Source organism: Acomys minous, assembly GCF_964271855.1.
Source record: "Acomys minous genome assembly, chromosome: 2".
Taxonomy (NCBI): Eukaryota; Metazoa; Chordata; class Mammalia; order Rodentia; family Muridae; genus Acomys; species Acomys minous.
This window is the reverse complement of record NC_140484.1, coordinates 43,473,217-43,488,360: the sequence shown is the minus strand read 5'-3', so window position 1 is coordinate 43,488,360 and position 15,144 is coordinate 43,473,217. Positions and strand designations below refer to the sequence as shown.

At 43.9% G+C, this 15,144-nt stretch overlaps 1 protein-coding gene across 1 annotated transcript in view; it reads right to left on the bottom strand.

Moving 5' to 3' along the window:
* Positions 1 to 1,281: 1,281 nt before the first annotated feature.
* CEP78 (centrosomal protein 78) overlaps positions 1,282 to 15,144 on the bottom strand; it is a 55,418-nt gene continuing 41,555 nt past the window's right edge. The window contains exon 15 of the mRNA XM_084772278.1: positions 1,282 to 1,577. Within this exon, the coding sequence (XP_084628404.1) occupies positions 1,440 to 1,577 (138 nt within the window). The 3' untranslated portion in view covers positions 1,282 to 1,439. The remainder of the gene's footprint in view (positions 1,578 to 15,144) is intronic.

The following is a 15,144-nucleotide window of genomic DNA, read 5'->3' as shown; positions in this document are numbered from 1 at the left end:
CTCACTTGAGATTCTGGAACAAGAAGGCCCCTTCTATGCAAAGATAGTTCTTTTGAAGTTCAGAACAGTTTTAAAGCTTCCCCCCCCCCCCCAACACACACACATACACTTTGCAGTTTAACCCAGATTTCCTTACAATGAAAATGTTTTCCCAGGTTCTTTGAAAACATTTTCCCAGGTTCTTTTGTGCAGTGGATGGCAGGCCTACTGCGTGCTAACACCAACCACAGCATCTGTAACACTCAGTTTGACAGGTTTGCAATCCAGCCTTTGGGAATTTGGGCTCGTGTTTGTTTACTATAGGATGTAGGAGGGACCGGCTAAGAACAGAAACACTACTTTAAGTCTGAGTATAGTAAAGCAAAATTGTTAGAAAAAGCTGAAGAGAGCCTTTTTTCAGCACCTTAATTTAGAAAATTGCATATCTGGAGATGGGTGGTATCTTTAATCTCAGTACTCTGGAGGTAGAGGTAGGGCTATCTTGAATTCAAGCACAGTCTGATGTATAGAACAACATGTTCCAGGACAGCCAGGGCTACACGGGGACACTCTGTCTCAAAAAAGGGAAAGGAAAAATGAAAAGTACGTATGTAACTGACCAGATAGTGTCAGTAGCAACCCTTAAAGTAAGATTCATCACATACCCACTATCTTATGTAATAGAGTGGTTTAGACAATACCACACACGCATACACACACACACACTCACACCTTCACACACTCATACATACACACACTTACACTCACACACACTCCTGCAGTTAATCTGCTAGACCAGTGTTTGCCTTCAGTCTTCTCTGAGTTCTAAACTCAAGCCTAGCCCCAGAGAGTGAATGGGCATGAGGCAGGATAAAAAGACAGGAAGAATTCGAAGTCATCCACACTGGGGTTTGTTGAATGAGGATCAAGAAACTCAATGCAGACCTGGAGACATAACTCAGTGGTTAAGAGACTGGCTGAGCCGTTTGCAGTGGCGCACGCCTGTAATCCCGGCATTCAGGGAGGCAGAGGCAGGAGGAATTCCATGAATTCCAGGCTAGCCTGCTCTACAAAGAGAGTTTCAGGAGAGCCAAGGCTACACAGAGAAACCCTGTCTCAAAACACAAACAAACAAACAAAAAGAGAACTGGCTTCTCTTCTTGAGGACCTGGTTTTAATTCCCAGTACCCACAGGGTGGCTCATAACCATCTGTAACTCCATCCCAGGAGACCTGATACCCACCTCAGTGCAAACACCACCTCCTCAGTGCAAACAAAACACCCACACACATAAAATAAAAACTAAGTGTTTTTTTTTTTTATTCTACACAGTTGGCAAAGCCAAAATTGCCAACAGAGAAAAAGTGGGATTTTCTAAAGACGTCCCAAATAAGGGTATTAAAAACAAGCAACCAACCAGGGCTGGAGATGAGCTCAGGGGCAGAGCTCTTGCCTAGCTGTCATGACGCCCTGCTTAAGTGCTCAGCATCAGCTTGCTTAGAGGTAGAACGTTTCTCGGCAGGGCCAGTGAGATGGCTCAGTGGGTAACGATGCTTGCCACCAAGCCTGATGACCTGATCAATGGCACCCGCACCTCCCTGCAAAATAAGTAAATAAATGTGTAATACAGAATGTCTGTGACTGCTCACCTCCAAATCTCAGCACCTCCCCCCCCCAAAAAAACCTTACACTTCCATTACCAAAAGGAAATCCTTTAAGAGAAATAACTAAACTAGCTCCTATGTTTACTTAATTTTTTACTAAAAGTTCTAAGTTTTGCTCAATCTTTAAACTTGATTGTAAGTCACAACCTGTGACCGATGCAATTTAAAGCCACAGAGTCAGATATTTAGTCACTGCAAAGACGCCGAAGTGTGACTATCTATTTGGAAGCCCACATCCCTGTCTTCAGCGTGTCTCTTTGTGTAACTAGTTAATAAACTCACTCACTGCTTCTCTCTTACTTGTCCTGAATTGTTTTGCTGCTGCACACTCTGGCTTTATCTGACCAGAGGTCACTAAGTGAGAAGGGATTCTTCAGGCTGGTGCAATGCTGGGCTCATATCCCGCCCACTGACAGGAAAAAAATGACCACACAATCATTTTTTCCCCTCTGCCTCCAGGAAACATGGCTGTTACCTCTCCTGTCCAGTTTTTTGTTTGTTTGTTTGTTTTGTTTTTGTTTTTGGAGACAGGGTCTCTCTGTGTAGCCTTGGCCGTCCTGGACTCACTTTGTAGACCAGGCTGGCCTCGAACTCACAGCGATCCGCCTACCTCTGCCTCCCGAGTGCGGGGATTAAAGGCGTGCGCCACCACGCCCGGCTTCCTGTCCAGTTTTATATGCCCGCTCTCTCTCTTAGTTTCCTACCACTCTTGGGCCTTATAAGGCACACAGTTGGTTAACATTCCATATGCTAAGATATGCTAAGTAGCCATTCCTCCCCAGGGGCCTGCCTTTTCCAAGACTTTATTTCCTGGAATCTGATCCCACACTGATTTGTGTGCCTTCCTTCCACCCCAGGAAAACCTCAATCAGTCTTCTAACACTTAAATGTTTTAAAATTTAAATGTTTCCCTGTACAACATGTGTCTTTTTTGTTGTAAGTAAAATCTGCCCCCTTCTATCTTTCTTCAAAGTCTATCCACCACCCTTAGGGCAGAGGCATTTGAGCCACAAATACATACCACACAGGAATAAGAATGAGAGAGGGAGCAGGGCGTGGTGGCGCACGCCTTTAATCCCAGCACTTGGGAGGCAGAGGCACGTGGATTGCTGTGAGTTCAAGGACAGCCTGGTCTACATAGTGAGTCTAGGACAGCCAAGGCTACACAGAGAAACTCTGTCTCGAAAAACCAAAAAAAAAAAAAAAAAATGAGAGAAGGACTGGGGGCAAACTAAGTATATATGGCTGCTGCTCCGCAAGACCTGCTCCAGGAACAATGAAGAGGAGAGAAGAGAGCTGGGTCTGCAGTAGGGAGGATTGAGCAGGTTGGTTAAGGGAAACCAACTGTTGGTTGAACAACTAGCTAGAGGAACCAGTTTTTGAGGAGAGGTTGAGGAACAGAGGAAAAAAAAAAATACTTGGAGATTTAGGAATATGTGGTACAAGCTGAGGGTCTTAAAGCCCAGGAGAACTTTATTTTCTGGCTCTCTGTCTGTCTCCGTCTCTGTCTTGCTGTCTGACTGACACCTTGCTCGTTGTTCCTCATCTTTCTAGCTCTCTTCTTACTGTCCCCATCTCTCTAGCTCTCTTGCCATCATGCCTCACTCTAGCTTACCCTCTCATGTCTGTTACTTGCTTGCCATTCTCCTTGGGCCAAGCCCAGTATTTTATTAAAATAAAGTTTAATTTTTTCATTACAGAGCACATCATAATTTTTCTCATCTTTTACAATCAATAAGGCATTCAAAAATCAACAAAGAGAACAATCTAACATGGAAATACAAACAGTTCTGTATAACCTACAATAAAGCATACAGCAAAAATCATCAATTTCCAAGCAATGGTCAGCATAACCTGATTATTATTTCTTAAACAATACTGGGGAAAGTTTAATCATAAATTTCCCCAGGCTAAAGCCATTGTGTTTACAAGATTGTCATAGCAACATAGCTTGAGCTAAATGTTCTCTAATAAAGAAAAAAATTGATTTCCTCCCAGTCCCAAACCTATCCAATCCTAGGCTCACTACTGAGGGGTCCTTTATCGTAAACTATCTGTAAAACATTACGTTCCAAGCCCACCTTCTATTGCTCTCAAAGCAGATTCTAAAGAAACATTTCTACAGGTAACAGTATCTATCCAGGTACTGCTATGCCAAAGTCTTAACTTTCTTTCATGCAGTTTCTCCTTTGTGCTCACAGTCAGAACAAAAACTCTATCATTGTCTCAAGCCTTTGGCCAAATGCCCTCTTTCAACATTCTCTGTGGGAAAAAAGTTTTCCCTGTATGAATTTCCTTAGGGCTAAGAAACAAAGAGAAAACAGCAGTTTTAGGAGAAAAAAGGCAGATTTTACACATTACACCTGGACCATACACACTGTTTAAGGGCAGTGGTGATCAGCTAGAAATCTTTGGAACTTTGTCAAACAAAGGCTCAACAGCTGTTCTGGATGTCTAGAGATCATGCTGGACAGCCAGAGGTCTCTGGAACCTTGTCAAGCAAAGCCTCTTCGACTTGTCCTCATGTCTGTGACATATGGCCATCTGTGGCAGGGTTCATAGTGACCACCACGGATCTGTACTCCTCATGCACAGAATGGAGTCATCATCAGGAAGTGGCTGCCCAGAACTGTCTGGAGTACTGCAGCTTCCTTTGGTTATTAAGGCAAATAGTTCGTGTGGCCCTTTGCTTTGAGTGACAGACTTGGTCACATATTTGTTTTCCTAAATGCACCTGTCCTTTTCCATAACACACCATGGAACACACATAAGAGCCAGTTCCTTTTGAGATTTTGTTTTGTTTTGTTTGTTTTGTTTTGTTTTTTGAGACAGGGTTTCTCTGTGTAATAGCCTTGACTGTCCTGGAACTCTCTCTTTAGACCAGGTTAGCCTCAAACTCAAAGAGATCTGCCTGTCTCTGCCTCCTGAGTGATGGAATTAAAGGTGTATGCCACCACACCCAGCTTGCTCAGATGTTTTTTGGTTTGGGGGTTTAGGTTTTTTTGGTTGGTTTTTTTTTTTTTTGGTTTTGGTTTTGGTTTTGGTGTTTGGTTTGGGTTTTGGCCAGCTCCTTTTGAGTGGTGTCTCTGATGATAAAAGCGTTCTTTGAGATAGTGGCACCAGCTATCCCAATTAACAGACTGTTATATATCTGGGAGCTAGAGTTGTGATTCATCTGGTTGTTACCAGGTGGGCAAAGAAGATTGTACAAGCTACTGTCCGGAGTGAAAGAAAAGAAAGAACACCAGGTTTTTATGTGAAGTCTCCTAATTTGCATATTATTTAGGTTCTTTCTTTCTTTACTTTCTTTCCTTCATTCCTTCCTTTCTTCTTCCTTTCTTCTTCCTTCCTTTTATCTTTCTGTTGTTAGCATCAAGGTTTATTTTAAGTGTGTGTGTGGGTGACGGTGGGGGGGGGGGCAGGGGGATGGGGGAGAGTCAGGTGCCCACTGAGGCCAGAAGAGGGCGTCAGATACCCTAGAGTTACAGTTAAGGTTGTTGTGAGCAGCCTAACCTTGGTGCTGGGAAACAAACTCAGGGAAAGCAACAAGTACTTGTAACAGCTGAGCCACCTCTCCAGCCCCCACAGCAGGGTGTTTAAAAAAACAAACAAACATGAAGATGTGTTCATACTTTACTCTTCATTTTTAGGCAAAGTTTCACTATGTAGCATAAGTTCACTTCAAACTCATGGTCCTCCTGCCTCTACAAGTCTGAATATGCCCACTGTAGACAACTACCCAGCCCTAGCTATAGGATGACTTTTGTAGAGTTAATCATTTATTGGTTGTTTTGCTCTGTTTATTTGTGGGGCCAGGAAAATACGTAGACAAAGCAAAGAGATACAGCAAATCTACACATAATGTGGGTGAAATCCATTTCAAGATTTGAAAAATCCCCGCTTCCTCTTCGGATTTGTCACGCCCATCTCCAAAGACCACTTACACTACCACAGAAATAAACAGTGGGTTGCTCTTTACTTGTATTTCTTGAGTTATGTTTGGGCCTAGAGGAATGGCTCAAGCGTCAAAGGCTACGCTGACAGCCAAAAGTTATGTTTGATACTGAAAAGTGTCAGGGATTAATAAAGATTAAAAAAAAAAGGTAAGAAAAACCCAAAGATAAAAGATGAGCTGGCTCAGTGATTAAGAGCATTGGCTGCTCTTGCAGAGGATCTGGGTTCGATTCCCAGCACCCACATGGTGACTCACAACCATCTGTAACTTCAAGTTGTGGAGCATCCGGTGTGCTCTGCTGCTCTCCTGGGGCACTGCCCACATGTGATGCACAGACATACATGAAGGAAAACACCCTTACATGTAAAATAAAAATAAATCTTGAGAAGAATTTAAAGAAAGATCCAACGCTGCCAGGGATGCCCTGCATGTCTGTAATTATAAAAATGAAATTAAGGACGATCAGCAGCAGGGATGGGAGAATGTCGGATGGCTAGTTAAATATGTCACAGAGTACGGATGGGACATGCTCCTGTATCATTGTTAAAAAGCACTGTGCTTTGTATGCTGTTCATGTGTGAAGTTGTAAAAAGAAAAGCCCAGTAATAACAAAGCCATGGTGTCACAGAACCATAATGGCAGGATTCTAAATTCAAGGCCTGCCAGCTGCCAGCACTAAGGGTAAACTTATGATCAGCCCAGGCAATTTAGTGAGGCCTTGTCTCAAAATGAAAGTAAGAAGATCTGGGGATGTAGCTCAGTGGTGGAGTACTTAGCTTAAATGTAAAACTCCCTGGGGTCACTCCCCAGTATTGCATCATGATGATGATGGTGATGGTGATGATGATGATGATGGTGATTTCAATAATATTATGTGTGAGTATTTTTCAGTATGGTGGAAATGTGCTCTATATGAGATCTTAAATGAATATAGTATTGCCTTCTCATCATTGTGACACAGACTGAATACTAATGATGCTGCTACTAAAATATAGACAATTGGGTCAGTGCGATGGTTCAGGGGATAAAGATGCTTGGCTCACAGGCCTGACAGCCTGATTTCCATGCCAGTGAAGGGAAAGAACTGATTGCTAAAGGCTTCCGCTGACTGCCACAAGTATACGCACAAACGAACATACATTACACACACACACACACACACACACACACACACACAATTTTAAAGCATTTATATTTTAGATTGATTTACTTTATTTTATATGTATGTATGTTTTGCCTACATCCTTGAAGTTACAGTTTCTACTCAAATTTATGGTCCCAAGCCAAAACAGCAATAAACGCAATCAGATTTGTTCATTTAATTTGGTGTGTTGATTCAGCAAATACCACATTCCCACTAAGTGCAAAGAAAATATCAGGTATGGCCCCTGCCTTTTGGCATTTTTATGTAGAATCAGTGTGTGTGTGTGTGTGTGTGTGTGTGTGTGTGTGTGTGTGTGTGTGTGTGTTCTGCCTTAGGTTCAGGGAGGCCTGTGCAATACCCTGCTTAAGCCTCCCCTTCCCCCTCCTTTTCCCTCCAACCCCCCGCCCCACCTCATCACCCCGAGCCTTCTTTCTCTCCTAACATGAATCATCTCTCCTCATGCAACATTTGTCTACCTCTCTGTCTGGTGGAAGGAAGCTCTTGAGGGTCCGAGGTTCTTCCATTTGGTTTATCAAGCAAGGTGACCAGCCCTGGGCAGGCTTACAATGGAGTGAATGAAGGGATGAACTTGAGAACATTGGATCTATTGGGTAATCATCCTAAGGCAGAGGGAGGTCCACTTGAAGCTCCATTCAGGAAGGTTTCCAAGATTTTGTTTTCTATTTGTTTGAGACAGGGTCTCATGTAGCCCAAGATGACCTTACATTCATGATGTAGGAGAAGATGACGTTGAATTCCTAAGCTTCCTATTTTCTCCTCCAAAGTGCTAAAATTACAGACCAGCACCATCACGCCTGGCTCTCAAGGAGGTCTTGGGCATCCTTAGCCTTATAGCCATTCTTCTCTATATGAGTCTCCTCCACTCTAGCGACCTCTCTCTTCCCACCACGCCTGCCCAGGCTGAGTTCCTTCTGGGCTTGGTCTTACGTTTATTTTTCCTTTACATATCCAACCAGCAACCACAGTCAACTTTCCAGATTCCAAGGAGTAGACCATGTAATTCTCCTTAAAGCACTCCAATGGCTCCTAAAGCCTTTAGGCAAGCAACCAGACTCCTCATTGTACTTGGCCTGAACTCTTTAGCTTAGCTCTTACGTACTTCTCTCATAACTTCTTACTACCCACCTTATCATGGCATGTAAGTTGCGGGGAGGCGAGCTACACTGGCTTCTTTACACCTGAGTACACAGCAGTTTACATACTAGAAGCCTGGTGTTTCTCTGTGAATCCCTAGCTGGTTGTCCTGGAATTCACTCCGTAGACTAGGCTGGCCTTGAACTCAGAGATCTGCCTGCCTCTGTCTCCCAAGTGCTAGGGCTAAAGGCATGCACCATCACCACCCAGAGCCTGGTGTTTCTTGAGTGGGTGAACAGGATAGGAGGAAGCGTGTTTATTTACTTACTTATTGTGATTCTGAGAGTTAAACCAGGGCTTTGTTCATACAAAATAAGCACTTACCACTGAGCTATACTCCAACTCTTTTTTCTTTCTATAGAAATAAGTGAAAAAAAAATAGTCTTCATTACAGTGAGAAGTTGTCAGTTCAAACTATTCTAAATTATTTCTTTAGAATTTAGGAAACATTCATAGCTTGGTTATTTAAAAGCCTGAGGTGACAACTAAGTTTAAGATCAGCCAAGAACCTGAAGAGCCCAGGGTAGCCCTTTGCAGCCCATGGCTGCCCAGGCACTTCCTCATTTCTGCTGAGGCTCAGTATTTCACCCAGAATTAGCATATTGCCAGGGGGGCTGGACCTGTAGGATGGTGAACTCACTGATGGTGATGCTACACGCAGGGCTCTGCCAAAGAATTCACTTCAGTCAACTTGCACGAGGGTCCAGTCATGATCTCTGACGATGCATGACCATGCAAAGTTTACAGCCGACTTCTCTAGATGGTACGGGTTGAAGACGGGATGTGTACTGTAAGGAGAGAAGGGATGAGCTGGCTGGGGTCTTGGAGTGGCATTTAGAGACATCTACCCACTTGGTCTGACAGCTCCCCTCTCCCAGCCTTGCACTGGAGCACTGAAGGGGAACTGTCACATTCTGCTGTGAGTCAGCACGAAGCCATTCCCAGAAGACAGGATGAAGATCTGGGAGGAGGCCCGCAGGTGTTAGAAATGGAAGGGGGAATTTAAAAAATAAAATAAAATAAAGACTAGCTCCGTATGTTCTAGCGTCCTTTAACTGTATGACAGTGGTCACACTTAGGTGACAGAGAACGCTACCTGTAGTTGGTGTTAGGTGCTCAAATCTTCAAATAAAGGTTCTTGGAAAGTTAGATGAATAATGGATATTATCCATTTATTCATTTATTTACCTGACTTATTGACCATGTATAATTCAGGAACAGGTATGATTGCATGCATTCTATTTCTTCCCTTCCCTTTTCTCACTTTCATCCTGGGTATATTCAGAACTCTGAAGTCACATATGGATGAAGATGCTTATGAAAAATCAAGTAAAAAGCCTCAAGCAATACAGGACTATTTTCAAGTGCCAAACCATCAATCTTTTCATTTTAATACATTTTACTCACTGTTATTGAGGTAGCAGGTGTGTGTCGCAGAAACATATGTGACCCTCCCTCCATCTTTTTGTGGTTTCTTGGGATTGAACTCAGATCGTCAGCTTTGCACAGCAAATGCATTGTCCTCTGAGCCATCTAGCCAGCCCTGAAATAGTTTCTTTCATTGTGTACTGTATATAACTGTAAGTGTAGCATTTGATGTTGAACTAATTCAGGTCACAAATACAGGGATTTAGGCCAATTTCTTCACTTTAGAAAGTGTCCCAAAGGGATAATTTGGAACTGCAAAGTAGACAGGCCTGCCCTGTGGTCTCACCAGAGCATTTCTTGTATACCATAGAAGGAAAAGGTGACCTCAAATTAAGTGTGTTTTGTTCTGTTTTGCTTTGTTTCTAGTGCTGAGGATTAAGTCAAGAACTCATGTTTATTTGGCAAGCTCTGCACTGCTGAGCTACATCCCTAGCCCCCCAAATTGAGGACATGCCCAGGGTCCAAGCCTCTAGTCATTGAACCAAAGAAGGGACATAAGATCGTGGTATTTCTGTTCTAGCAAACACGGCCCTTCATTATGCACACTGCCTTGCTTTCAAAAATGGTTTAAAGCTGTCAGCAAAGCCATTTCAGCTCTCCCAGGCAGGAAGCCAGTTCAGCAGAACACAAGCTGAACCTGTATGATCAGATAAGGTCTAAGAAGGGCATGCGCAGAGGAAGCCGTTGAACCAGCATGGGATGACAGGACAGCTGCCTCACTCTGCTGCCTGACCGTAGTCATTTGCTCAGTGCATCCTTTCCAACAGAAGCTAGGTGTAGAAGGATCCAGGTGTGGAAGAGGCTTCCCGAGGCCTCCCTCTGGTCCCGACAAAACCCTGCAGTCTTGATAGCCATGGGCTCTGATCTGCTGAGCCCTCTGCAGCTTTGCTAAGGCTTGCTATTTCTCTCTGTAGATCTGTGAAGTCTTTTTATTCCAAACTGATTCCCACTTCTGCTCATGTGGTTATCACCAGGTTTAATGATGGCATTTCCCCTGATCTCCAGTCTTTCTGTGATTGCTGACAAATGGGTAACTGCCTAAGGGTATGGCAGGCAACCTATTTTCTTGGGAAACCTATCTTCAGAACTCTTCCCTGCTGTAGGGAGCTGTGACTCTACTTCTCAATGGAATGCTTGTCCTTCAAAAGTGGGCAAGGAGAACACTTTTTTGACACTCTTTATTTTCATTATTACTATTTTCTATTTCTTTATTCATCGGTGTTCTGGCTAGCCTGTGCTCAGAGCCCTGAGGTGCACTCCTAGACTCTTAACGGAAAGTAATAGAAAACGATATTCACAAAACCAAACCTCAGTCTAGGTGGATTAAGGTGAGGCTGAGCAGAGGGACTAGCTAAATAAAAATCCTAAATGCAATCCTTCTTACTGTCGTCAGACCGTTTCAGTCACACATTCTGGAAGTTGCTCCAAGGGCCAACCAGCGTCAGTGATTGCACCATCTTTGTCACTCAGTGACTCTTCTTCCTTGTTTCTGGATTGGAAATCATCTTGGAAGGACTCCAATGCCTTAGAGTCACTCACTCACTCCAGCACCCAACAGTGCTTAGTGACAGGGTAGGCACTGCCCACTGAACTACAGTATCAGAAAGAGGTTGGAGTAGTCTAGCCCTCAAAGGGGATGTTGTCTACAGGGAAAGAACCCAGGGCTGGAGGGACTATATCATGTGTATACTTTGCTTTTCCTCATTCTTTACACAGCTCTGACCAGGACCCCATCTCTGAATCTTGAGGACTTTTAGCAATTTGCACCACCTCCCAGACATTTAAATTCATTATCCATGTGAAGAGGTTACCTAATCCGAGCTACAAGTCCCAACAGAAAATCAGCACTTAACGTGTTTTACTGAGCCGAGGTGCAAGGTAATGGTACAAAAGCAAAAAGGTCTTATTTGAAATATTTATGCCTCTAAATTACATATAACCTTATGTGGCTGAATTCAGAGTACAATATATTACTAGAAAACATAAATCATGCAAGAACGTTCTTATCTGTTCCTAGTGCTTTAAAAATACATCTTATTTGAAAAAACCACATCTTATTCGACTTGAGCTGCTGGGATAGTTAGGAGGGCCTCCGTTTTCTGAGGTAGAGAAGGGAGTACGTGGGGGGGAGGGAAGGAGGGTGGGACCAGGAGGAAAGGAGGGAGGGAGCTGCAACTGGGATATAAAGTGAATTAATAATTAATTAATTAAAAAATAAAAATAAATAAAAGTTAAACATAAAATTAATTTAAAAATAAAAATGCATCTTAGCTGAAACTGCTGGTACACATCTGTAATCCCAGGACTTGGCAGACAGAAGAAGGAAGATCAGAAATTCGAGGCCAGGCCTGCTAGAAGAGCCCACAAGAGACCCTGTCTCAAATATAAATAAACAAATAACCACCCGGGGTGGCCAGGTGGCCCAGCAGCGAAAGGCATTTGCCTCAAAGCCTGGCAACCTAAGCCCCATCTCCAGACCCCACACATGACAGGAGAGAAGCGGCTTGTGCAATTTGCTCTCTAACCTCGACAGGAGCACTGCGGCACCCAGCCGTCCTCATCTACACACGCTAAGTAAATAAATGTTTAATGTACTTTCCATTTCGTCACCTGAACATCTGAGATTTGTTGGTTTTATTTTTCTGGCTTGAAAAAGTCAGTAAGAAAAAAAAAATTCACCTCTCCTTTTCTAAGAAAACTAGACTTTCCAGTTTGCCAGCATTCTCGAGGCTAAAAACCTACTGTCATTCCAGTTCCAAAAGATCTAACGATACCGTCTAGACTCCATGGGTACTGCATGCATATGGTACACAGACTTGTGCATGCTCATGAAATAAAAATAAACAAACCTGTAAAAAATAATGATATATTTCCAAAATATAATGGGCTAGAGTAACCTAGTTCCAAAATGGAAGCATCGGAACACAGCAAGGAAAGGCGGGACCAGCACACACAGACTCAGGATGATCTTCTTGTTCTTCCTCAACTAATGGGGAGTTTCCTTAGGTGGCAATGGCAGATCTGGCATGCCCCGCCTTGCAGCAAAGACAGAAAAAGCACTAGTGACTTTGCTAGGGAAAAAAGAAAAAAATTCAAAAGGCACAGGACTGTAGGCTGCCCGGGGACAGCAAGGAGCAGAAATGGAGAGGCCTTGGCCTTAATTAAGGCCTTTGCTTCTCCCACCACCAGCAGCCTGACTGAGTCACTCCACCAGAGGAGGAAAGCCAGGAGTCTCACTATCATCTGAACTGCCTGACCAGAGCTCAGCGATCTGCATGCCTGTCTCCAAGTGTTGGGATTCAAGGTGTGTGTCACCATGCCTGGACCTAAGCCTTTTTCTACTTGGAACTTGCTCTGTACCAAGCTGGTCTTGAACTCAGAGATCTGCTTGCCTCTGTCTCCTGGGATTAAAGGAGTGTCTGTATTCCAGCTGGATCAAACAGACCTGGGAGGTCTTTGGATGTGATCTCTTGCCCAAGCAGCCATGTTCTGAAGTAGAATTCCTCTACTAAGAATCTTTTTATTGTATAGAAAAATCATGGCTCTCAAGCCATAACCAAACATGGAAATAAAAAACCTGTAAATGATCATGATCTTTGCGAATTATAGAATGATTCATCTCAGGGTTGTGTAAAGAATTAATTGGGGTCCTTAAAAAAAATAAAAGCAATCACTTGAGAGGCGTTAAAAAAATAATCAAGGGCGGATGAAGGTCTTAGATCTGGAAGTTCTACTTGAACATAAAAAGACTTTTTTAAATTAATTTATTCAGATCTACTTGAACATAAAATAAAAGGTCTTTCTTATTAATTTATTCAGATTACATCTCAATTGTTATCCCTTCACTTGTATCCTCCTGGTCCTCCGCCTCTCCTTCTTTCAGCCTATTTCCCTCCCCTAGGTCTGTGACAGAAGGGGACCTCCTCCCCCACCATATGGTCACAGCCTCTCAGGTCTCATCTTGGTAGCCTGCTTATCCTTTCTCAAAATAAAAGGTCTTAATGTTGGTTTACAGTAATGTTGGATCCACAGTACACCTACGACTACTACTACTGCTACCACAGAGAGAGCCCAGGTGTCCATCCACTGAACAATAGGTTCTCCAGGTGAGCTGTTTTCTCCCCTTAATCAGAAGCAGCAGCTGCGGCCAGGTCATCCCTCCCAGCCTTGGCCTCTGATCACAGCTCTGCTGTGCATTGCTGGGGGAGAAAGAGTGCCTAGGGCCACTCAGAGAAGCCGCAAGCCTGGAAGTCAACCCAGCCCTTTCCTGCCTCTGTTGCTTCCCTGAAGCCTGCTAACAGCCCTGTTGTTTTTCATTTTTTTTTTTCTTCAAAACAAAGAGAATATTTTCCTCTAGGTTAGTGGGACATGACATAGAGGGAGAAGCTGTCTCCCGTGTGCTGTTCAGCGTGGCAGAGTCAGGTACAAGAACTTTTGGCAAAGGAATCAGACCTGACCGGTAGGCAAGTTGATTTTAATATTCCCGGGCCTGACTCAAATTTTATCAAGATCCTGGGCACAGAGCCAGGTGTGATGGCACACGCCTTTAATCCCAGCACTCGGGAGGCAGAGATAGGTGGATCTCTGTGAGTTCGAGGCCAGCCTGGTCTACAAAGCGAGGCCAGAACAGCCTGTGGGGGTGGGGGTGGGGAGATCCTCAGCACTGATGATCTTTTGCTAAGCTGTTATGGAGGATTTCTGCTTTTTTTTTTTTTAAGAGATAAATGCCTCCCCTGAATGTCAGAGGTCATGGGGGCTATCTTTCTAAAACACTGAACAAATAACCTATCTCCAAAGGCCTTCCTGAACAAAGTTAATGATTAGGTCATGGGAGGGGGGGGTGTTTTCATTCTTTAAAATGTATACTCTGTACATTCTGAGCCTGTGGGGCACTGGGGCATGCCCTGTGAGTGCCTTCCATCACACAGCCTTCTTACTCTTCTTCGTCTTGTCCAAACAGGAGTTGAAAGCTCTTAGGCATGAAAGCTCAAGCTTTCCGTCCACGAAAGGATTTTAAAAGACAATGTAACGAAAATGGCCTGCCGAGAGTTACAGAGCTCAAGAGCATAGGCTTGGCAGGCAGGACAGCAGCACAGCAATGCCTTTTGCCCACAGAATGGAAGAAACTTGTGCAGGAGGAACAGCCTTGTCAGCGTCCATAGAGTAGACGTGGGAAACTCTCTTTTCAAACAGCAGGACGTGACCTGTGGCGGATTGTGAAACAGTAAGCTGTGAACAGATTTCCTCTAAAGACATACACTAGAACAGCTCCTGACTGTGTGAGTCACTGGATGCACAGCCGTGCTGGATGGAATTTTCCATTCCTGTGTACACAGACAGGGAGGGCAGGATCAAATGCTTATGCCTAGGTAAGCACTGCGCTGAGCTACAGCCCCAGCCTTCACTACCTTTCACTCTGCAGAAAGCATGGCTTTTTACTGTGGGCTACAGTTAAAAAAGACAAACAAACAAAAACCAGTAACACTATAGATCCAAACGGGTTTTTGTTTTTTTGTTTTTTTCAAGACAGGGTTTCTCTGTGTAGCCTTGGCAGTCTTGGACTTGATTTGTAGACCAGGCTGGCCTCGAACTCACGCAGATCCATCTGCCTCAGCCTCCTTCCCGAGGGCTGGGATTACAGATGTGTGCCCCCACACCTATGCTCTTTGGATCTTTGTATATTTTTAAAAGTTGAATGCATTTTGACTGGAGTATGCAGTACACAGCTGTTATCTGGAGTCGCCCCAAATCTCAACTGGACTTCCAGATCCCGTCTGACCTTCAGCACTTGGGAAAATTGTCAGCTAAACTGGAAACCT